Source organism: Adelges cooleyi, unplaced genomic scaffold (assembly GCF_023614345.1).
Source record: "Adelges cooleyi isolate 19-005CV unplaced genomic scaffold, UGA_ACOO_1.1 ACOO_flye_CR_arks_rails_tigmint_CR_PRNA_13, whole genome shotgun sequence".
Classification (NCBI taxonomy): domain Eukaryota; kingdom Metazoa; phylum Arthropoda; class Insecta; order Hemiptera; family Adelgidae; genus Adelges; species Adelges cooleyi.
The window spans coordinates 96,498-121,135 of record NW_026095784.1 but is presented as its reverse complement, the minus strand read 5'-3'; the positions used below and the strand labels follow the sequence as shown (position 1 = coordinate 121,135).

The window sequence follows — 24,638 nt, the reverse complement described above, 5'->3', positions numbered from 1 at the left end:
CAAAAACACAAATAATTTTTTTTGTAAGTACGGTTACAAACAGAGTGATCAATTTGTCGAGGGCCACTCAATATATCTCATAGGGTTTAATTAATAATTTAATTTTTTTTTTTCGACATAATGTTTTTTATACCATCATCTCGTGATGGCAGTGTTGGGCCTTAAATGTTAAGCTTGATGATGAATGTTCTTATACAATGTGATCACAATTTATGTACATTTTGACTGGTCGATAATCAGTTTTGGATAGCTATTTTTTTTAAGTTATTGAAGTTACAAACCAAGTTGGGAGGGGGGTGAAAACGAATAAAATTGTGAAAAATTAAGATCACATTGTATAAAAAAAAAAAAAATGAATTTCTTATGAAGCATATTGCAGGCCTTCTTCTAGGCTAGGCGTTTGGAAGATGAATGCAATGTCGAACAGAGTTGATAGCTGTTATAACAATTTATAAATCAAACCGTTTATACTTGTGTATCTATAACCGGATTTAATTCGACAAATATTTATAATAACATATTATTGTAAAAAATGAACATTGGTTTTTTGTTACCAAAACAAACGTCGATTGAAATGATTGACAACATGCTGGTCAGATGGCGTTGTAGTTATGCACTTTAGGCTAGGAGTTAAACCAAGAACTATAACCATTTACTAGTTTGCTTGATTTGTTTATTTATATACAAAGCCCCGAAGACATTAATGTGCTGCCCCGCACGTCCATGTTTGACTCAAAATCTCAGCATTTTTATTTTGTTTTGCTTACACATTTTGCATGGAAATACATACCTCGATTACACAATATTATTGTAGTGTTTTTGTGTTACATTGAATTACGCCGTTCGCACTTCCTTACCCATTGGGACGCTATTTTGGTTTTTTAATTCCAAGTCACCGTCCTATCGAAGGAAACGATAATATCCTTGATGAGAGCAAGTATCGAAATTGGCACTTTTGTTAACGGTGCCCGCCTAAGTATAGCGCGTTGCATTTGAACGGTTATTATGTACTTACAATTTTTCGACCCTTCCCTTTCTCAATGTTTTTAGAATTTGGCACGTGAATTATTTGTTTTTTTTTTTTTTTATAATTATAATAATAATAATAACAATAATAATTAACCTCGTGTGCGCCGACGAGATGACGAACACGTTTGTTTCCCCGTCCTTGCCCTTGAGGCCACGGATCAATAGTTATAGATCCACACACACACACACACACCATTACCGTGGAGTGGTGACTTATGTAAGTCTCTCTGCAGGTCGACTTCTTGACGGTGGCCAAGGTGAAATCGCTGAAAAAAAAAATCATAAAAAAAAATCATTGCCAGCCCGGTAACTCCCTTTGTTATGGTTAAAAAAGCGATTCGAAGCATGTATATGTACATGATAATCGACCGAGCTTCTGTAAAGTGGTAATGATATAATATTAAAAAAAAAAAAAAATGATCGTTTTACCGTAGATCTTCCTCCGATAATTTATCTATTTTTATTCCAGTATAAAAGTATCCGGGCGCCAGTGCAACGTCTTGTGAGGAGTGCGCCGCCGGTCCGGAATCATTAAGAATTTTATCAAGTAAATAATATTGATTTTTTCCAGCTGTTACATATTAAGCATTTTAAAAAGTACATACAGAATTTCGTTTCGAGCTGTTAACATATCAATTATCACCGGCACTACAGGAAGCTACAGCTTGCTTGGACCGATTCGAATATTTTATTTCAATACAGATAATATACATTATCGTTTTACCGGTGAGTCTTTTTATTGATCTATATATACTAAATAATTTGATGTTTGATTAAAACTGAAAAATGTTCCTTCGAACAAACACAAAACGATTAGTTTCCATTTTAAACTATTAATTATATTTATATGTATTTATGACGTTCAATTCGGAAAGGCTTCTTGTAGGCATTTTCCAAAATTGTTCATTTGTAAACCCTGATTGATTTTTGAACAACTCGAGACAAGGCATTTATTTTGTGATGCCTAAACAATGATTTTTATAGTTAATGGATGCTTGTTTAGCTATTGCGCTTTTGAACTTTAAATCAACTTAGCCGACAAGAGGTCCCTTTTCGCTTTATGCATTCGAATGTTGACTTGTAAATTGAATTGTTCGATAATCTTTACTAGGTATACAATATTAAATAGTATAAAATTCTATAATAAAACATATGAATTTATTATGAAACAGATACAAATAGGGTTTTTTTAAAAAAAATTTATCACTTTTAAGTTTATTACTAATTTTTGAACCGAATTTGTTATTATTTATTTGAAACATGTTTTACTTGATTGCATAGCTTTTACTTGTCATTAAAAAAAATGCTTTATAGGTTTAAAAAAAGGACTTAGACTTATGCAAAAAGCTGATTTCAATTGATAATAATTATATATTAAAATTTTTACTAATACAACGATTTATTAATTTATATATTATATTTCCATTAAATTGATTTATAATCACTGCCAACAAGGTACTTAAAACTGTATTTTCAGTATTAGGGTGAAAACGTTTAGTATTAGTCGATCAGAATGGACCTGACTTCAGTCTTTATTAGCTCTTAAATCCCAATTTTTTCCAACCCCCACAAACCCATTTGAGGCTTTTTAGGGGGTTAGAAGCGTTCCTAGAAAAATTGTAATATTCTATTGAAATTGTGACTGCTAGATCCACATAATTGATATTTTTTTAATGAGTTTTTTAAGCTTATAATTTTTTTTTTTTTTAAGAATTTTAGAATTAAATCAAGTTTTTGTTATTTTAAGAGGTCTGTTTGTGGCATTGTAGATAATGCATGGAACTGCTGCGTTATAAATACACACAATCCGAGTAGTTTAGGCTGATCAATTTAACGTAAAAACCTCATTTTGCATTTTAGTAGGTTTTCTTTTTGAAAAAAATTTGTATTTATGTTGTTTACAAAATGTCATAAAATTACTAAATATTTTCAATATTTTCCAAAGCTCTTATCAACTTTTGAAAGACAAATGATAACTTTTGACTGGTCTATAACCAGCTTTGTGTTATTACATTTAAAGTTACTAAAGTATAAAATTTAGAAAAGGACGAAGATTGGAGTGTTGTATTATTTTGATGTCTACCGCATTAAAAGTGTAATTATCCAAAACTGGACCATTCGGCGTTTTCAGCAGATTGTCCTTAATCTAAAAAGTTAATTAAACGAATAGGACCGTTACAACTTAAGGCTTAAAATTTAAAAAAATTCAAAATTGCAATTATCTTAAGAGAAAATGTGTGTCTCACGTTAAACTGCGGTCACCGTGTACAGGTACAGTTATTTAATTTCCTTTATTCTCCGGGGAAAGTAAAACACATTATTTACATATTAAATTAGCGGAATAAACAAATTAACTCGTCTGCAAGTATGTTGTCTGAAAAAAAAAGACAGTAGAAAAAATTACAACGTAGATGTTTCATGCAATTAACAAGAACCATGTCGTAGGATAGGTATTATGATTTTTATAATCACAATCAATTAATTGGGATGACCGACGGTTATAATTTTACGGTCTGAGATCATCGCACGGCTATTAAAGAGTTCAAACATAGGTAAAAAAAAAAAATTGATTTACAGTGGCTATAAATAAATCATTTTAATATGTAAAAGTAACGATCACGCGGTGGTTGCCGGCCAGTTAAACAGGTTGTTGAAAAATCCTTCTGGCACCGAATTTCAAATAAAATCAAACGTACAAGCGAATGTTCCGAATTTCAACTTGGTTTTTTTGAAAACAAGATGAACCAAACTTTTTAATTTTTTTTTTTTTTTACCTAAAAAGAAAGTCATGTTGACGTCACAACAGCAATATTGTTGGCCATTGTAGTATATTATAATGTTATTATAGGCTATAGGGAAAACAATTATGATTAATAAAAAACGTATTTTCTTGAAAAAAAAAAAAAATATTAATAATAATTGCGCGTAAAAAAAATAACCTATTCACAATAGCCGCGACAACAACATACCGGAACCGACTAGCTCAATACCGGTATAAAGAAAATGAAAAAAAAAAAAAAAAATGATGATCATCATAATAATAATAGTCTTAGGCGAAAACTTAAGTAATGGAGAGGGATGAGCGATGACGGCTCACACAATGTCATGTGAAGACCAGAGCAGACATAATAATAATAATAGTACATTGTTATTATAGTAACAAGACTTTTGGTACCGCATTCAGTGTAGTAGTGGAGTTTACTGGAGCAGGAACACTATTGAGATACTAAAAAAAAAAACCCTACAGATTGGAATAAGGTAAGTTCCATTTTTTGTCTTTACAATTATACCTAACCTAAACTGTTTTGAACAGTTCTGGCGGTAAAAGTTTTTTAAAAGTTTAAAAATTCTCAAAATTAGTTGTTAGGTTTTCGCGTTATTTTTGTTTGCTATTCTGTGTGTTTTCATACATTAATACCTATCAATGTATATTTATTTTGATTTATCTCAAGAGATGATTTTCAAAAAGTTTTCAATATTAGGCAAAGCTGTTTTTGTGTTGTTGATCAATTACCAACTCTAATGTACTGTAATAGGTACATAAATGTATATTTATTATTATCCAAAGTTGTCGGTACTTGTCGTCCTTTCTTGTTTTTTTTTTTAAATTAAATTTCTGTAATCTAAAAATAACTTAATTAAAAAATTTTGTTTAACAATTCACTTGGAAAAACAAATTTAATCAGTGTTAACGGGATTTGCAGTATAAATAAGTCAGTATTAAATTTCTTGACAGTAAATATGTAAATTATAAGAAATATTATTTTATTTCAAATCCCTAAGCTTGTCAACGAATTTTTTTTCTTAGTTATTAGAAAGAGTGGACGAAAAAAAATATGTCTACATGTTTTTTAAAAGTTTATTCTGATCTATATTAATTTTTTTGACAAGCCTAGATCTTTGGCCTTTCTTTGCGTCCTGTGTTCATTTTTTCACTGCGAAATACAGGACGAGACAACTGTTGCAGTTAATCATTTTAATAACTAGGATGGAATAAATTATTTATGATAATTAGTAAAAAATTAAAAAGGGTTCGTTAATTCGCAAACTTTTTCACTGTACAACCTCCAAAAGGTTGGCACTGGGGTGGCGGTAAAGCTTGAAAAATAAATTAAAAATATAGCTGTACACCCTGCTCTCGGCCTGGGTCGGGTTTGTGTTGTTAATAAATTGTAACAGTTAAGGTCGCTCTTCAAAAAGGCAAACAAATAGCCGAGTGTAATGACCGTCGAAGACACAGTACTGATTAACACCGTCGACCCTGTGCGACCCATCAATCGCCAAATCGGCCGTCTTAAGTATACAACATGATAATATAGCCTTTGGGCAAACGTGTAATGGTATTTTAGTTTTGAGGTAATGAAAAGTTTTTTGATTAGCTTTGCAAAATTATAGTTTGGTCTTAAATTTACATTGCATACAAAATGTAAGAGTTGCACTGTTTGATGTTAATATAGCAAGTTTTTGTTGGCCAATCGAATTTGTTGTTCTTCCTTTTATTTTGTTTGTATAATTTTTTTTCTAGGAAATCTGTGTAAACTTTTAAGTCGAAATCCTACATAATCCGGGATTACGGATTGTTGTCGTGTAAGTACAAAAGGGGAAAAAAAAAAAAAAGGTTCGTCGAATGGATTATATAGAAATGGGGGGGGGGGAGGCATAAGCTGTAATACCACGTGGGGCTGGACGGGATGAGCAGCAGCTTAGATCCGGGTGGTGGTTCAGGAAGATAAATATATTATATTTTTTTCCACCGGCAGCCCCGAAACAATCCAATTGAACAAATTCATAAATAACAAAACACACAGTATAACCGTAATACAAAAATTGCATTTGGATTTATCATAATTCAAAAGGTGTATAATAATATATGTGCGGCGCATACCTACGCACGCTGTGTCACCTTCGTCGTGCCGACCGTTATTTTTATTGGATTATATTATTTGTTAGACCTTGTTTTAATTGAAAAAGAAAAAAACCGGGCTATTGTTATCCTTTGACATGTTGTTACCCATATATTGGCCTCCGTCGAATAGGTACCTATCTATACAGCAGTGATGTCGTCCTTAACACCGGCGCGGTACACGCAGAAATGATTTTCAAAAGCGGAACTATATAACAATAAGACACATGATAAACGTTTTGTTTGTCTACCAGAACTACAGTATATCAATCAGACAAGCGCCTATTTGGTTTGATTCAAAGTTCACACAATAACGCCTACAAAAGTTCTCGAGACTACTAAGTGGAAATCGACCGTTTGCTAATTTCTCGCCAATCATTGTTCGGATGACATGTCGTTATTAATTGGATTCACGCTAATTAGTGTACTGTTGTAGTTATTACTACAGCGCTGGTGTTTTTTTATGCGCCAAAAACGGTGTTACTCGACAAATTATAATATCCTAACATAACGATCACATTATTCGCTAACGCCCGATGGCTTGTTAATACAATTTTGTAAATAGGTACTTAACCAGTAGGGAGAATTACCTCTCCGGAGGCGTTGAAAACGCGTTTTAATCGGTTTTTTTTTTTATAAAATAGTTTTTATGAGTACACCGATTGCTTTGTTTTAGGTTTTTCCACTTGAAGAAGCACTAATTAGAAAACGCTATGGATTCCGAACAGTTCCGAGAGTTCGCCAAGGCGGTCGTTGATTACATAGCCGACTATACCGAGAACGTTCGTGACAGGTAAATAATTACACCGACAATAATTACTTGCATAAATCAAAATTGGTAAAAAAATATTACAAATATTGGGGCCGTTTTGGGTTTGCTATCCATTGTACAGGGTAATTATTTTAACGCCTTATACTTTAGTTTACTCTTAAGGTGATATTTGCAATTGTGCAGCTATTATTTTTGAAAATATTTTATACAACAATAATCGAGTTTTTCATCTTTTTTTAGCATTTTCTAAAGCTTTATCAACTTTTGAAACTTAACATATGATTGAATTTGTTTTTTAAATCGAGAACAATCATATAAAACTTTATTAACTTTAAAACTGTTTATTCAATACCAGTTATCGACCAGTCGACATTTTTAGTAAATTATTCTCAATTAAGAAAGTTGATAAACACTATGTGCGTTACCATTTAAGTTCCAAGAGTTTTTAGAACAATGGAGAAAATACTGAAAAGATAAATATTTAGTAATTTGAAGACGGCAAAAGATGTGCAGGACTAGGGTGGCCGACCCCATGTAGTCGGGAGTGTAAGGCGAAGAAGAAGAAGATGTTTAAATGTTCATTTGACCCGGCTAGGATGGATTAGGTCAATTTGTGTCCGAATCTTGTTGGAATGTGTGTTTTGCAGGATTTCGTGGCCACCTTTACCGATGACTACTATAGTGTTATTCCCATAATATTATGCTGACCGTGCTGTTGCTGGATTGTTTTAGGCCAGTTTTATCTTCAGTGAAACCGGGATACCTGTACGACCTGGTGCCGGCAGAGGCTCCGGTTAAGGGCGAAGACTGGAAGACGGTGATAGCGGATGTTGAAAAAATCATTATGCCCGGCATCACGCATTGGCAATCGCCGCAATTCCACGGGTTCTTCCCCACTGCCAATTCGTACCCGGCCATCGTTGGGGATTTGTTGTCCACCGGCATCGGATGCATAGGGTTTTCTTGGGTAAGCTTTTCCGGATTTTTTCCCCATTGAATTACAATTGGTTTACAACGGTCAGCGGAAAGTCTGACCCGTCGTTAAAATTTGGCTAAACTAATTTTGTTTATTATTTGAGTACAATATATTTTGTTTTCCGCAGATTACCAGTCCGGCGTGCACCGAACTCGAGGTGCAAGTAATGAATTGGTTCGGGAAAATGTTGCAGATACCTAAAGAGTTCTTAAACGAGTCCGAAGGACCCGGCGGTGGTATTATACAGGTATTTTTACGCATTTTTTGTAAGGGCAAATCAAATAATATATACCTGTTTTTAAAACAATAATTTCATCGTGCAATTGGATAACAAAAAAAAATTGAATCCAGAAAAGCCAATTAGTTGTGGACACTGATCTATATACATGAAAGGCGTATGATGCTTATTTTTCATGAATAATAAAAGTGAGCCACCATTTTGATTCCGTTCTGTTATCACACTTACCGTATTGTTGATATCAGATTTTTATCATGGAATAAATGGTGTTGCACCATTTTTTCCATGACAGGAATCAAGATGGCGGAATCCGTGTGGGATCAATTTGCGCGCCTACCATGTATATAGTTTAGTGGTTGTAGATCTGTCTTTTGATAAAATCATCTCAATCATGTTTTCATACGTTAATTTCTTCTTTTCGCCAGGTTATCTTTGCATTAAATACACAGTACACTGGTACATTGAGAAATATTATTTTATTATACTGGCTACGTTGTGTTATTTTCCAGGGCAGTGCGTCGGAAGCCACATTCGTGTGCTTGCTGGCGGCCAAAGACCGCATGACTAAACACGTGAAAACAATAAATCCCCTTTTGGAAGACGGAGAAATAAAAGCGAAACTTATTGCTTACACTTCAGGTAATTTTACCGGATGTTTCCCAAATTTTATGTGACACTTGTCATATGGCTGTTTCGCACAAGTGATTTATTTTGCAAAAAAAATTGAACATATTATCATGTCCGACAGATCAATCCAATTCGAGCGTGGAAAAATCCGGTCTGCTCGGATCGATGCCCATGCGATTGCTCAAGTCGGACGAGAACGGCCGTTTGACCGGTCCGGTCTTGTTGAAAGCCGTCGAGGAGGATCGCGCCAAAGGACTCATCCCTTGTTATGTGGTCGCCACCTTGGGCACCACGGGCACTTGCGCCTTTGACTGTCTCGAAGAGTTGGGTCCGATCTGCAACGAAAACAATATCTGGTTGCACGTCGACGCAGCCTACGCAGGTACTGATTGGAATTTTGTTCAAACCCTTCTAAACTTGTTCAGGCTCTAAAAACAACGTGTCAGCAAACAATCAAGCACAGTCACAAGTTCCTCTAGTTGTGGGTGAAATGCAAGAGATTATAGTAAATTCTAACCATTACTACCCATAAATTTTCAGTCCTCTGACACAGCAGATATGTCACCCAGTTGAGCTCCCAATTTGTCTTTGTTAAATTAACGAAAATGTTTTCCGTTCGCACAAATTAGAGTCAATGTTATCTCCTCGGTTAGTGAGGGAATTAATGATTGCCAATATTATTTGGGCTTGACTGAGTACAAAATGTCGGACGCCATAACTCCAAGATGTCTGCAATGAAATTGTTCGCCACTCGGTTTTTTTCTTAAATGTTTGCATTCGCTTAACTTTTTAGGTGCCGCATTCATACTTCCCGAGTACAGGCATTTAATGGCCGGCGTCGAATTCGCCGACTCGTTCGACGTGAACTTGCACAAATGGCTTTTGGTCAATTTCGATTGTTCCGCTTTGTGGGTGAAAAACGCCACGCACCTGGTGAACGCGTTCAACGTGGAAAGGGTCTATTTGAATCACAGCTACCAGAGCGAGGACCCGCAAATACCGGATTTCAGAGTAAGTGTAGAAAATATGTCTCAAAAACAATGGTGGGGTTTCAAACGGCTGTAGGTTGGTGAAGTATTGGACCTACGGCGCTCTGGTAGGGCTTTGACGAAAGAGGGAGTTGTCAAGTTTCGAATGACTTCCACTAGATGGCTGTAGGTCCAATACTTCTCAACCTACAGCCGTTTGAAACCCCACCATTTTTTTTTTTTTTTTTGAGACACTACTGCCGTTGGCATGCGTTTTTAACACTGCTGTCCACGTTGTGTAGCACTGGCAGATACCGTTGGGCAGAAGGTTCAGGGCGTTGAAAGTGTGGTTCGTCATGAGGTTGTACGGCGTCGAAGGACTACAGGCGCACATTAAGAAGCAAGTGCAGCTGGCGGAATTGTTCGGTCAACTGGTCGAACAGGACCGCAGGTTCGAAGTGGTCACGCCCGTCACCATGGGACTCGTGTGCTTCCGGTTAAAGGTAAAACCGTTCGTTATAAAGACACGTGCTAAGCGGAAACGGATTTTTGCTATAACATTGTATCTGGGCCCCATTAGGGTGACAACGTTTGGACGAAAAAACTGTACGACAGCCTGATGAGTCGCCGACAGATCTACTTGGTTACGGCTTCGGTGCGATCGCAGCTGGTCATCCGTTTTGTGGTGTGCAGCCGTCTGACCGAGCAAAAGGACGTGGAGTTTGCGTGGAACGAAATAAGCACACTGGTCGACACGTTGGCCGGCACCGAAGAATGGGCGAAAAAAGATGGCGAAGACAGAAGGAAATACTTGTCTCAGGGATAACGACGACAGAGATGATCAGACGACAAAGTACTTGCACCGACAGCTATTACCGCACACAACCCGAGGCTTACCAGCCGCCCTAGCCGATTAGGGTTAAGTTATAGTAATATACCTATTTTTACAATAGAGTTATTATGGATTTGTTTGGATATTTTATTATTTATTATTATTACGGTTTGTTTAATTATAAGAATCTATTTATGTGTTATATGTTTAATGAGAAAACACGGTTGAATATAATATTTTCAATTAAAAACATTTTTTTAAATTATTACTTCATCGTCAAGTACAGTGAAATGTAATAATAATATTACAGCTTTTACTCTATTTAGTTTAAGTAACATTTCCGGTTCAAAGCAGATTTCATCTAAGTGAGTTATTCGTTTTTATTAAACAAAACGTTACTGATGAGAAACTCTGTAAACCTCCTTTAACAATATTTCATATTAATGGTTTGGTTATTTCTTCACAGCAACTGACGACGGCACAAACTAACTTATGCAATATTCGGAAAAAAAAACTCCATAATGATGTTATACAAAAACTGTTTTCTTTAGGAAAATTGAATTTTCAATTTTACCGTATAAATAGTAAAACTTTATGGAACGCAAAGGATTTCACTAGTACCGATTTTGTTTAGTTTCAAAGAAAAGGAGAAATACTATTACAGAAAAAAAAAAGTTTTGAGCTCGGAAACCATTATTGTATTATATATATTTTTTCTTTCTAGTTGAATACATCAATAATTGCAAAGGAAGTCATAAATTTATGACTTTTAATTTCTCATAAAATATTAAAATAGGGTTTTTGTTATTGAGAAACAGCTACAGTACTATTTAATACTATTTATTAAAAATAAACAACTATAACTTATGTATATATATATATATATATATTATACGATTATATATTTAAATTATTATCATAAGCTTTACATTTTATCAAAGTATATACTACATCAATAGTGCGTTTGAAAAAATCAATGATTTGGAATTTTCACCGTTATTTACAAAAATGATACAATGACCATTTGTCCCTAGAAAAATTATGTCACAGGCATTATTTCCATGTGTGCAATACTTTTCAAGTTATTAACAAAAGGTCAAATTTATGCTGTTCAATTAGGATAAATCTCAATTTAAAATCAAGCCCAATTTTGCAAAAAAAAAAAAACGTCTAATTTTGTTTGTTTTTTGTGTTCCTATTTAAATGTTGGAATTATTGTTTTCTTGCCTAACCGTGGAACCCTGATGTTCCAATAACTAGTGAATAACTATTTTGTACAATAAGATACAATATTATTCTATTAAATTGTTCTAATGTATGTCATTGATAACTATTACTTAATATTACATATAATTTGATTATGTAGAGAATTGATGTTGATTAGAATGCATGACATACCTACTTGGGTGACAAAATATTTGTTTAAGTAAAACGCACTGAAATATATTTGCATGCTGAAAAATACTAATATCCTATCTTTATGTACAAAATGGTTATTTGCTATAATTATTGGAACATCAGGGTTCTACGGTTAGGCAAGATAATAATTCCCACATTGGAATAGCAACACAAACAACAAAACAAAATACGCTAAAAGCAATTAGTTTGTGATAAGCAACAAACCGTGAAATTTTATGTGGTATTGTTTATACATATTATTTTTTAAGAAAGATATCTGTGAAGGTTTGGATTCATTATTCTTAATAAATGTCGATAAGTTATATTGTGACAAATTAAAACAACTTTTCCAAATTTGTTATGCCTTTTTATAAGGTTTAACCAATATATTATGTAATAACCATAGTTTTTTTTTCAAACCAAAATATTTGTACAACAGTCACTCTAATACATTTTTTAAGTTAATCCTTATAACATGTTTTTATTATAATTCTCACAACATACGTGCACATTATAATTCTATTTTTTTTTTACCAAACCTTTAGATTTTTATGAGGTCTCGGTCCTACGAAATATTGTGTTATATTGTTTTATGTACAAAATAGTTATTTGCTATAATTCTTGGAAGATCAGGGATACCCGTATTTTGTATTTTGTATAAAGTCGAAAAAAATAAGTACTGTATGTTGCCCATCGTAATTGTAAAAGAAACAGCTACAAAAACAATAGTTTAAACTTTGCTGCACATTTGTACAAACAAGTAAGCGTACCAAAATATATTTGCATGCTGAAAAACGTTTAAAGTTTTTACTGTTTCGGTTAACAAGTGGCCAACAAGTGGAATCACTTTAAAACTGTTGTTTTAACACTGAAGTTCACAAGAGTTCTACCATAACTTGAAAGATTTCTAGTGAGTTTTTTTAAACATTTTTATTAAGTTTTTCTAATTTTCCATGTTTTTTAATTACGTGTTTAGATTTGCAATAAGCTCTTAACCGATTGATTATTTTCATTTCTAATGTAGTACAGAAATTGATCACCGTTTTATTCGTGTAGCATGTCTATTAATTAGAAATCTAACCTAAAATGTGCCTCATTTCACCTACTTTTTAAAAAGTTCACATTTAGTATCAGAAAAAACAACCAATAAAATGTGCATACTTTTCAACTTAATAATTATGCAATATATATTATTGTGAAAAAAGCAAATATATTTTTTTAACTACACAAGCAAATCGGTTCAGTGGTGAAAAAGTTAACATTTTAAAACGAATACCTTCTCAGTTCCACATAGGAGTCCATAATTAATTAACGACTTTGTCTATACTATTTTTTGTTAATACTATTTTTTGCGTTACACATAAAAATAAGTTTTATAATAAATTCCACAAATCGTGTGCACGTTATTTTTCTACTTATTCACTACACCTTTAGATTTCTAAGAGGCCTCCGTCCTAGGAAAAATTGTGTTGTATGCAATTTTTGTTTAAAATTTTTGTTCAAAATCACACAATACTTTATGTGTATAGACATTTGGATTCTTTAAACTTTAGCTTACTCCTGTTTAAAAAAAAGCCACCGATACATTTATTACACCAGTTAAAATACAGATTTAATAAGAAATTTGTACATGTTTATAGTAGCCCTACACTTGATCTACTTCCAATCAAACTTTTAGACCATAAGTTGGTGTTTTATGATAAATAGGTCATATATAGCTGCTGAATGAATTTTTTACAATTGCTAAAGAACTTATTATTATAATGCGGTCACAGCAGATGTTTTTTTAGACGCCAAGTTGTTACACACAAAATTTTCAAACAATATCATACGAAATCTTACGGTTTGCTATTTATCGAAAACGAGTATTTATTTAGAGTACTTTATTTTGTGTTTTGGCCATATATTGTTTCATTATATGTATTTTTGAACGTTTGAATTTGCATGCATGATAGTACCATAGATATTATAGCAAATTCGGTTAAATGTTCTCAGGGTGTATAACTATACAACAATATTTATAATGACGTTCTTGGAACAAATACATGACGTATAGGTAAAGATATAAATTTTCAATTTATATTTTATAACGTTCTCGGACCAAAAAAATATAAAACGTTTTTCGGTATAACGTTCTCGGGGTAAAAAAAGTTATAACGTTATTCCTAGTTAACGTTCATGAACATAATTTTGAACTGAACGAATAAATAACGGTTAACGGAACCCTGGTAAAAACCATTAATAATACTGAACGAATACTTTTATGTCACCTACGTACGCCCTAATTCTAGTCAACACAAACAACGAAACAAAATTTTGTTAAAAAACAATCAGTTTTCGATGAACAACTAACTGGAAAATTTTATATGTTACTGTTCGGTTACCAAGTCGCAAGCGAATCACTTTAAAACTGTTGTTTTAAGATAGAAGTTTAAAAGAGTTCTGGCTTAAGTTCTAAGACTACTAGTAAGTTTTTCAATACATTTTATATTTTTCTAATTGTCCATGTTTTTTTAATTTCATTTTTAGATTTGCGATTAAGCCCTTAACTGCTTGATTATTTTCATTTCTAATTTAGTGCAGAAATTGTTACCGTTTTATTCGTGTAGCATGTCTATTGATTAGAAATGGAACCTAAAATGTGCCTCATTTGACCTACTTTTTAAAAAGTTCACATTCAATATTAGGAAAAACAACCAAAACAATGTGCATATTTTCATTTAACCTTTTAAAACGAATACCTTCTCAGTTCCACTTTTTTTCTGGTGTTTCAACAGTAGTACAAAATGTATTATCAACAGGCTGTATGTTTTGCATACTGTGCACACTGTCCATTGTCACAACAACAACTATAGCTGATAAGATATTAGTCTGTAGCTTAAGCAGTAATCACATGGCCGTTATGTATTATAACATATTAGTTTTGCGCTTATTAAATATCAAAGTATACAAGTACTACACACACCACAATACAACACATTTTTTTTTTTTGAAATGCACCTATGTAAACTAAGTATCAACTATATTATGTTAAAGCAATATAATATCTATAGCCTTTTTCAAACAGAAATATGGGTGTACATGAGTCACCTTATAACATTTTTGAGTTAAGCCTTAACATGTTTTTATTATGATTCTCACAACATATGTGCACATTATAATATTCTACTTATTTACTATACCTTTAGATTTTTAAGACGCCTTTGTTTGAAAAATTTTTCAATACAGTTTTCTCAGAAAATTGTGTATGTTATAGCCCTACATTTGATCTACTTTCAATCTAACTTTTAGACCACGAGTTGGTGTTTTATAAAAAATAGACTTCAATAGCTGCTCAATGAATTGTAAACAAAATATGGCCATAAAAAAATGTGTTTTCCACAATACAAAAAAAATTAGTAAAACTAATAAAAAATTGTATTTGTGATTAAAATTATTAGGATTGTTATTCATATGTATTGATAGAATCGTTGTCAAATGAACACTTTGATGTCTATCTGTAGATGTATATACATAAATCGTTGTCAATAATGTGTTTAAAATTGTATTAAGGTCAATACGATTACTATATCGTTGTATGTTTATAAATTATTATTTTTCTGAAATTTGACCACCAACCACCCGCCATTGTAGCATTGTTTATTTTTGATACATACTATTAGACATTTGTTTTTTTTTTTGTAAAAATGGGTTTGATTTAAAATCAAGATTTATCCTAATTGAACAGCATAAATTCGAGCTTTTATTAGTTACCTAAACAATGTAAACAAGTGAACCTGACAATGTAAAAAAAAAGCAACTAATATAAGCTATGAAGTTCGGTGATTGAGATATAGGGCTTAAACGGATTATAATAAGTCAATAAATAGGATAATTAAAAGAAAATATTAAAAAAAAAAACACTTCTCATCCTCCCCCGCTTCTCTGGGTTTGCGCCACTGCCCTGCCAGATGTAAATTATTCGATGATGTATTCCAACAACTAATATTCCTAAAAGGCTATTAAGAGTTCATTGTTCCAAATGTAGAATAGCAATTACAATGAGAATTGAGACCGTATAAATTAGTTTATCGACTGTCGCAATTATAATAATAATAATAATAATAATCTTTATTACGGACAATTTTTTCCAATCACTATATTATATATAAAATGACAGTTTAAGTACACTTGACATTAATTTGAATTCGAATTAAAAAAAACAAATACATATATATATATATATATATTATATCTATAAATCCAAGTACATAGTTACATATCCAAATGAAGTAAAGTTAATAACAGCAGTAATAGATGATAAACAATATGGTGTCAAGTATGTGAAGATACGGAATTTTGTATCTTATAACTTATTATACATTTGTATTCTGTATCTTTATTTATAAAATTAAAATTTTATTAATTTAACTTTTGGTCTCTCAAACGTTTCCCCCGTCCACATTTTTGAAAATGATTACATACATTTATCTACAGATATGCATCTTGTTTTATAATTTGAAAATGATTCTATCTATGTATGTATGTATCGACTCTGATCATTTTTAATCACGCATACAATTTTTATAGTTTTAACTATATTATATTTTTATTTAGAGGAAAAATAAGTGGGTTTTTGGCCATATCATGTTTCATATCATTTGTATTTTAGAACGTTTGATTTTGCATGCACGATAGTACCATATGTTGTTACAAATATTATAGCAAACACAAACTGTTAGCAAATAATTCCAACATTTGAATAGGAACATTTGTGTTCTAATTCCAAATCTGTGTAAGGTGTAAATATTTTATATACGTAGATATAAATGCAAAGGCGAAAATCTAAAATAATCCTTTTGTTGTTTGTAACAAAACAAAATATGCTAAAAAACAATGGGTCTTCGATAAACAACAGCTAACCGTAAAATTTCATATGGTATTGTTTATTTTTGAAGATACCCGTGTATTGTATTCATGCCATCGCAGTTTATGAACAATACTGTAAAACAAATAGCTGAAAAAGCTATAGTTTCAACTTTGTTTCACATTTGCACAAACAAGTAAGCGTACTAAAATATATTTGCATACCGAAAAACTTGTTCAGATTTTACCGTTTCGGTTATCGAGTCGCCTAGAGAATCATTTTAAAACTGTTGTTTCAGCATAGAAGTCCACAACAGTTCTACCATAACTTCAAAGATTTCCAGTGAGTTTTCAATACATTTTATAAAGTTTTTCTAATTTTCTAATTGCCCATGTCAGCTACACAAACATATCGGTTCAAAACGACTTTGTCTAATAAAGGCTTTTATGTTTATTATTATTTGCAGATAAAGATGAAACATTTTTGTTTTTTATTTTCATTCGTCGTTGTTACTGTTTTAGCAGTTAACATAGGTAATTGTAATGTATTTTATGTTTACACTTGCCTACTCGAGGGAATTAAAAATCTAAAAAAAAGTACAATAATTACATTTTTTTTACAGCGGACTACAAGAATAAGATGGACCAAACAAGTCAGTATTTTGTTTTTTATCATACAAATTTAACACTATGTTTAAATATTTGCATAAACTTATTTCAATCTATTTATTTCAGACAAACATATCGAGCTAGCAGGAGGTATGTACTTTAGAATAATACACTGACACATAATACTTACACAGTGCCTACTAAACCTAACTATAGTGTAAAAATATTTAAATAATATACTTACTGCTATCACATACTTTATAACTCAACCCGTTATTTGTTTATTCTAGATAGATTGCATGAGGTAATTAAATCATTTGTTTGCGGAAGATATTCAATGGGTAATTATAATTATTAATAACTACATTTTTTGTCATTAGTTTTTTTTTTATGTAATGTGATCTTAAGTTTTCACAAATTTGAATGTTCCTCAATACTCCTCTTTCAAACAAATTGTTTTTTTAATCAACTTTTCAAGCTTAAATAATGACGCATACATTCCGTACAAATTTTAACATTGATTTACATACCTCTACCTAAATTTATCAGTGATATATCATAGCTAAATAATATCATTAACTAATCCATTTATTTTATGTCTATTTTAGAGGAAATAGCTATAATGTTAGCTGCACCAGGTAATAATGTTTCCAAATGTATGAACGTATTTGCACATATTAAGTAAAAAATGTTGTTTTCAGAGTTTGCAGTCGCTAGAAGAGGACTCAGGAGTAATAAATCATATTATTTTATATTAAGTCATAGATGCATAATTTTTATTATAAATTGAGATTTATGATGTACTTCCATATGTATTGCTATCTTAAGAAACGATGTACATTAAAATGAATGTGTAATAACAGTTATTTTAACAATCAGTGTGATTTTCAAGACAATTTTCTACTAGGGAATTACGCGATACGATCAAACAAACTATATCACGAAATTGCTTATGCCACGAAAATACCTTCCTTCACCCTATAATATATATTTTATATAAAGTCATATTTGCAAAATTTATTTAACGAATGACTATTTTTTTAAAAAACATTTTTTAGAATGCATTCATTACGAAAATAGTTTGCAACAAAAAATATACAAGGAATTAAGTAAGTATCATAATTTGTTAATAAAAATTTCAATAATAATAATTATTTGTATTAAACCAAAAACAATGGAAATTCAATTCTAAGTTCTAAGTGTTTTAGTTATATATTTCTGACTAAACTTTTTGATGGTTATTCGAAATATAACTATTTTAATGTTTAATAATTAGTCTAAATAAACTCAGTTTTAGATATTGTTATAGATAAAATATATAAAGGGTTTTTATTCACAGTAAAATTATTTAATTTATTTTTGTTACAGAAATCAAGGCTCCAGAATATGTAGAAAAATGTAATTACACCTAGCATTTATTTATTAATCCTAAATAGTCCTAACGCCTTGTAGCGTGACTTAATGATTAATAATTTTTTATTAGGTCCTAAAATTTAGTCTAAATAAACTCAATTTTAAATACTGTTAATTGTTGTAGATAATAATATCTTAAAACTGGTTTTTGTTTATTATATAATTTTTTTTTACAGATATTCATAATCCTGATTATCCAAACAAATGTAATTACACATTTATTTGTTTATCGTGCATAGCTTTGAGACTAAATTAGTCAAAATAAACTTGTTATAGATAATGTTATATAAAAAATAATAAAAACGTTTTTGTTTGTTATATAATTATTACAATTTTTTTACAGATGTTGAAATTACTGATGTAAGTTCTGAAGAGGAATATTATGGTGAAGAAACTTCTGGTAATGAAAGTTCTGGTGATGAATTTGTTGATGACGAAAAGAAAAGTAAATACGCATTTATTTTTTAATAGGGCGTAGCCCTAAGACTTTATTGTATGACTAGATGATTATTTATTTTCTGATACAACATAAACCATAAAAAAGGATTTATGTTTATTGTCTAATTATGTAACTTTTTTGTTACAGATATTGTTGTTCCTGATGGTGAAAACAAAGGTAATTACACATTTTTTGTTAATAGTGCATAGCCCTAAGACTTAATTTTGTGAGTTAATGGTTATTCATTTGTTTGCTATTGACTTCAAAATAATATGCTAAATTTGAAATATAATAGTCGAAATTATGTTATTAAAACGTTTAATAATTAGTCTAAATAAACTCAGTTTTAAATATTGTTACAGATAAAATATATTAATTGTTAAGACTATTTAATTGTTTTTGTTTCAGGTATCCCTGTTCCTGAAAATGAAGAAAAAAGTAATTAATACTTCGCATTTATTTATTGATTCTAATAGTCCTAAGTCTTCATTGCGTGACCTAATGATTATTGATTTTTCATTGGGTACTTATATTTAGTCTAAATAAATACAGTTTTAGATACTGTTATAGAAAAAGTATAAACACTTGTTTATTATATAATTTTTAAACATTTTTTTACAGATAATGAAATTTCTGACGATGAAAAGAAAAGTAATTACGCATTTATTTGTTAATAGTGCATAGCCCTGAAACTTAATTGTATGACTTGATGTTTATTTATTTTCTGATACTACATAAACCATAAAATCAGATTTATGTTTATTGTCTAACTATGTAACTTTTTTGTTACAGACGTTGTTGTTCCTGTTGATGAATTCAAAGGTAATTACACATTTTTTGTTAATAGCGCATAGTCCTAAGACTTAAATTTTGTGAGTTATGGTTATTAATTTTTTCGCTAATGACTTCAAAATGATATTGTAAATTTGAAATATAATAGTCAAAATTATGTCGATATCTACAGGTATTAATAATTAGTCTAAATAAACTCTATTTTCATTACTATTATTGATAAAATATAAAAACTGGTTTGATTAATGAACATTTTTTAATATTTACAGGTGTCACTGTTCCTGACCAAAGTAATTATATTTATTTGTTAATCACAAAAAACCCAAAGGTTTAATTGTGTGACTTAATGATTATACATTACACATGGTTATTGTCTTTAAATTAATAATCTAAATTTTAAATATATAAGACAATTTTTTGCCGGTAGACTTTTAGTTTTTCCATAACTTCATACAAAAGCATATACAAGTGCTAATAATAGATGAATATTTCATTATGTTTTAATAATACAAATATTATCAATCAAATATACTCTGAACATTTTTCATGTTTCTTGATAAATTTGCTCAAAAGGTTTTTAGGAGCGTTTTGACCATAAGACAAGTCTTATATAATATACAGCAGAAAGTAAATTTTACTAAAATAAGGTAATTTTTGAACTAATTTCCTTTTTCATAAGCTTTATCAGCAGCTCTTTTCTAATGTAATTGAATTGATTATTTTTGACAATTTTTATTTTTATGCGGTTTCTGTATGAATGTTAATCAAAACGTCAACTACAAGGTGTATGATTGGGTGTGAATGATAAAATTATGCATTAATATGTTTACCAAATAACATTGGAAATCGCTGATTGATTTTCAATGTATCAGCTGTTTGTGATATCGCAGTCCACTATAATATTCACTATCGTAGCAAATCCCGTTTCACAGCTAAATTGTTGTAGTCATATTAAGAAGGTGTCCAAATTAATTATTAAATAATGACGATTATTAAGTTGCATATTTTATTTGTATTTATGCTTGATGTATTATTTGAAATTTTTTTTAAAAATAATTGTTTTTTATTATAGATGTTTTATTGCAAAATTTAAAGAGAAATTTTGGTTTTGAACCAATAGGTAATTATTGTAATTATACAAAATATAAATAAAAAACGTATAAAACAGTATTGGAATTGATATAAAAAAAATCAGAATTGATTTACCTCTATGCAAATTTATCAGTGACGAGATATGCAATACCAAATATGCTTACTCTAAATATTTTTTTTAATTGTAAACAAAAATATCAAATGTTAAACGGCATATGGCATACGTGAAACAATCACAGAACAAATAGGGCTATAATTTAAAAGATAAATTTGTTCAGGACTTAAAAGTAGTGAGTATTAAAAGGCATATACTTAGTTTTATCCATAAACGTTCACAAGTCTGTTAGTTTATTTTTAATATCTATATCGAATAACAACTTAAATCTCGTATGGTTAATAACTTTTGACTCCTTGAATGATTTTGCTTCTCATAAACCTATTTAAGTTTCAAGTATAGACAAATTACTATCTACAAGTTCATGATAAGAAAAGTTGAAGAAAAAAAAAATACATTATTACAGTTCATTGAATGTATCATGTACTCCGTTAATAACACGAGCAATACAATTTTTTTTATGTATAATATTTTTGTCATCAACAAGGTTGTTTATTAATTTGTACAGATTTTAAAGACCGTGAATTGTTCGAACTTGGAAAAGTGAGAAGAGAAATGACTGAAAAAGTTACACAAGAAATGGTTACGAGCTTAGAACGTAAGTATTAAATCAAATTGTAATAGTTTCATTTTTATTTTATACAATAGTCATATTCTGAAAAATGGTTCAGATGAAATTTAAAAATGTTCTCAGAACTTTAACTGGCAGAACAAAAATAAAAATAAATTTTAATTACTCAACATCATTCAGAATTTAACTCTTGCCTGAAAGCACTTATTAATTTCTATTAATTTAACACACACACACAATAACACATTTTTGGGTTTTTTTTTTTACTACTTAAGTATTATAATCTAAATATGACGACTATGGGAAGTGGTTGTTTACTAGTGCATTCAATATTGTAGGTTGTTGTTTAAATTGTTTATTTTGGTGATTTTTCTTATATGTCCAATAAACTTTTTGTGATCATCAATTAACAACACATTTCAACACCTCTTTTTTCACAAGAACTATATGAGGTATTAATCTACAACAATATAACCTATTTCATATCAATTATCCTAATAAGTGATGACTAAATTGGTCAATTGTAAATATATAATACATTTATCCACCACTTACATTTATTTACAACGATATACCAAGAAAATAACCTATTTTATATCAAACAACTTAATACAAGATGACTATAAAGTGGTCAATTGTAAATATATAACATTTATCTACCATTTTCATATGTTTTTCTTAAAATAAAACACATACAATCTACTACAAAGTTATATTCAACAAGGCGAAACTTCATTTTCCATGTGCCATGTTTTATTTTTAATAACAAAGCTAAGTTTGGAAAATGTTAGAACAAAGTTTTTTTATTTTTTTAGAGGAGGACATCGATCCAGATTTCACAGATATTAAGCCGAAATGTCGGTTACTAGGATTGCTCACAAGTATAGTACAACCGGAGGCATATATAATACGAGCTAAAAATCGCGGTGACAGCGAGTGTCTATTCAAAAGTATAGACAAAAGTAAAAAAATCGAAGCTAAACCAGTGCCTGGCACGTCTTTCAAAAATTTTTTTGTTTGATTAACTTATAGAAAATAATCATCATTAATATAGTGATAAGTATTCACTTGCATCTCTGTTAATATGATTTTGACCAGGAATCTTAGAGTTAAATTATCACAAATTATACAGTACTGTTTTTATTTAATTTAAATAATTGTTTCCAAATCGCACTTATATCCAAATTGTCAAATTTAATGTATCTTGTAATAAACAGTTTCGCTTACTCATTTGTTGACTTTATCTGATTGTACAAATTTGATTCTGTGAGAAAATGTTTTTTAAAAATAGTTTCTTAGTTTCTTTTATTCGTTCCATTTTTTGGCTTAATATAATCCATTTAAGTCCTATGTCTTGAACACAAATCTTCATAGCTTATACTAGTTTCCTATTTTCCCTATTCAGAGTTTATAAAATGTTTAAGCATTATAGCTTTTGATGTTTTTTTTTTCAAACCGAAAATTGTATACATGAGTAACCTTAATATATTTTGTAGTTAGCATACAAAATATATTTTTTTATAATTAGAACAACACCTTTAGATTTTTAAGGGACTTCTGTACCTATAAAAAATTGTGTCATAAGTCATATTCGATCAAAACTTTATTCAACGTTTGCAATACTCTTCGACTAATTTACAAAAACCTTAAAATGTTTAACTTTTCTAAGCTATTGAATAGAACTCCAGTCTGATCAAATGTGAATTTTTAACATATTTAAGTACATATATATCAATAAGGCGTTGGAACAATCAATTTTGATTTGTAATAATTTTTACCGCTATTTGCCAAAATAAATAAAATTCACTTGACCAACTAAAATTGTAATATTATTCGGCGAGTGGTGCTTTTATAGTCCAATATAGTTAACCATGTATACCCGGATACACATACATTCAAAATTTTCGTTGTTAAGTAGAATTATTTCTACATTATAATATTTGTTGTTTTTTAAACCCGAAAATTTTCTATATGAGTAACCATAATATTATTTTGCGCTAAACATAAAAATATGTTTTATAATAAATTCCACAAATCGTGTGCACAGTATTTTTCTACTTATTAACTACACCTTTCGATTTCTAAGAGGCCTCTGTACTTAAGAAAAGTTGTGTATACTAATATCGATAATAATTCTTTTAACAAAAACTGGAGGTTTTTCTTAACTAAGTAAAAAACTACATATTTTAGGACATGTTATAGGGCCGTTCTAGACATACTTGTTGCCAATTTTTCAGACAATAAACCCTAACAGTTTGCTTGAAAAAGTGAAATAAGAAGAAATTGTAAATTCCTTCTAAGGGAAAGAGTTAATATATATTATTTATAGTTTACAGAAGGTATCTGTGAAGATTTGGATCCATTATTCTTAATAAATGTCAATATGTTATACTGTGACAAATTAAAACAACTTTGCCAAATCTGTTATGCCTTTTTATAAGGTTTAACTAATATAATAACTATAGTTTTTTTTTTTAAACCAAAATATTTTTACAACAGTCACTTTAATACACTTTTTAAGTTAATCCTTAAAACATGGTTTTATTATAATTCTCACATCATACGTAAACATTATAATTCTATATATTTTTTTTTTATTAAATCTTTAGATTTTTTTGAGGCCTCCGTCCTATGAAAAATTGTGTTTTATTATTTTATGTACAAAATAGTTATATGCTATAATTCTTGCAATATCAGGGATACCCGTATCTTGTATTTTGTTTATAGTCAAAAGTAATATGTACTGTATAATGCCCATCGTTGTTTATGAACAATTGTAAAACAAATAGCTACAAAAACCAGAGTTTCAACTTTGCTGCACATTTGTACAAACAAGTAAACGTAATAAAATATATTTGCATACTGAATAACTTGTTCAGATTTAACTGTTTTGGTTAACAAGTGGCCAACAAGTGGAATCCAAAACTGTTGTTTTAACATAGAAGTTCGCAAGAGTTCTAGCATAATTTCAAAGATTACTAGTAAGTTTTTTAATACATTTTATTATATTTTTCTAACT

General features: G+C 30.2%; 2 protein-coding genes across 6 annotated transcripts; both read left to right on the top strand.

Moving 5' to 3' along the window:
- The first annotated feature begins 1,557 nt into the window (after nt 1-1,557).
- Nucleotides 1,558-10,562, top strand: LOC126847893 (aromatic-L-amino-acid decarboxylase-like). Of its 2 annotated transcripts, XM_050588302.1 has the most exons (10): nt 1,558-1,755; nt 4,187-4,287; nt 6,609-6,725; nt 7,437-7,671; nt 7,808-7,927; nt 8,428-8,557; nt 8,667-8,927; nt 9,339-9,556; nt 9,816-10,016; nt 10,094-10,562. In XM_050588302.1, exons 3-10 carry the CDS (start codon nt 6,646-6,648, stop codon nt 10,337-10,339), a joined length of 1,491 nt encoding a protein of 496 aa, XP_050444259.1. In that variant the 5' UTR covers nt 1,558-1,755; nt 4,187-4,287; nt 6,609-6,645; the 3' UTR covers nt 10,340-10,562. The 2 variants fall into 2 exon arrangements, with proteins under 2 accessions (XP_050444259.1, XP_050444260.1); XM_050588303.1 differs by lacking the exon at nt 4,187-4,287.
- A 2,004-nt stretch (nt 10,563-12,566) lies between these two features.
- LOC126847899 (uncharacterized) lies at nt 12,567-22,803 on the top strand. 4 transcript variants are annotated; one of them, XM_050588310.1, is made up of 21 exons: nt 12,570-12,653; nt 16,681-16,785; nt 16,888-16,931; nt 17,056-17,122; nt 17,212-17,241; nt 17,324-17,347; nt 17,488-17,538; nt 17,806-17,835; nt 17,899-17,928; nt 18,256-18,306; nt 18,566-18,595; nt 18,787-18,816; nt 18,954-19,055; nt 19,197-19,226; nt 19,458-19,487; nt 19,671-19,700; nt 19,842-19,871; nt 20,111-20,131; nt 20,914-20,961; nt 21,557-21,646; nt 22,435-22,803. In XM_050588310.1, exons 4-21 carry the CDS (start codon nt 17,062-17,064, stop codon nt 22,638-22,640), a joined length of 924 nt encoding a protein of 307 aa, XP_050444267.1. In that variant the 5' UTR covers nt 12,570-12,653; nt 16,681-16,785; nt 16,888-16,931; nt 17,056-17,061; the 3' UTR covers nt 22,641-22,803. The 4 variants fall into 4 exon arrangements, with proteins under 4 accessions (XP_050444269.1, XP_050444267.1, XP_050444270.1 ...); XM_050588311.1 differs by lacking the exon at nt 12,570-12,653 and adding an exon at nt 14,123-14,209; XM_050588312.1 differs by lacking the exon at nt 16,681-16,785 and having other exon boundaries at nt 12,567-12,653.
- Nucleotides 22,804-24,638: the final 1,835 nt, after the last annotated feature.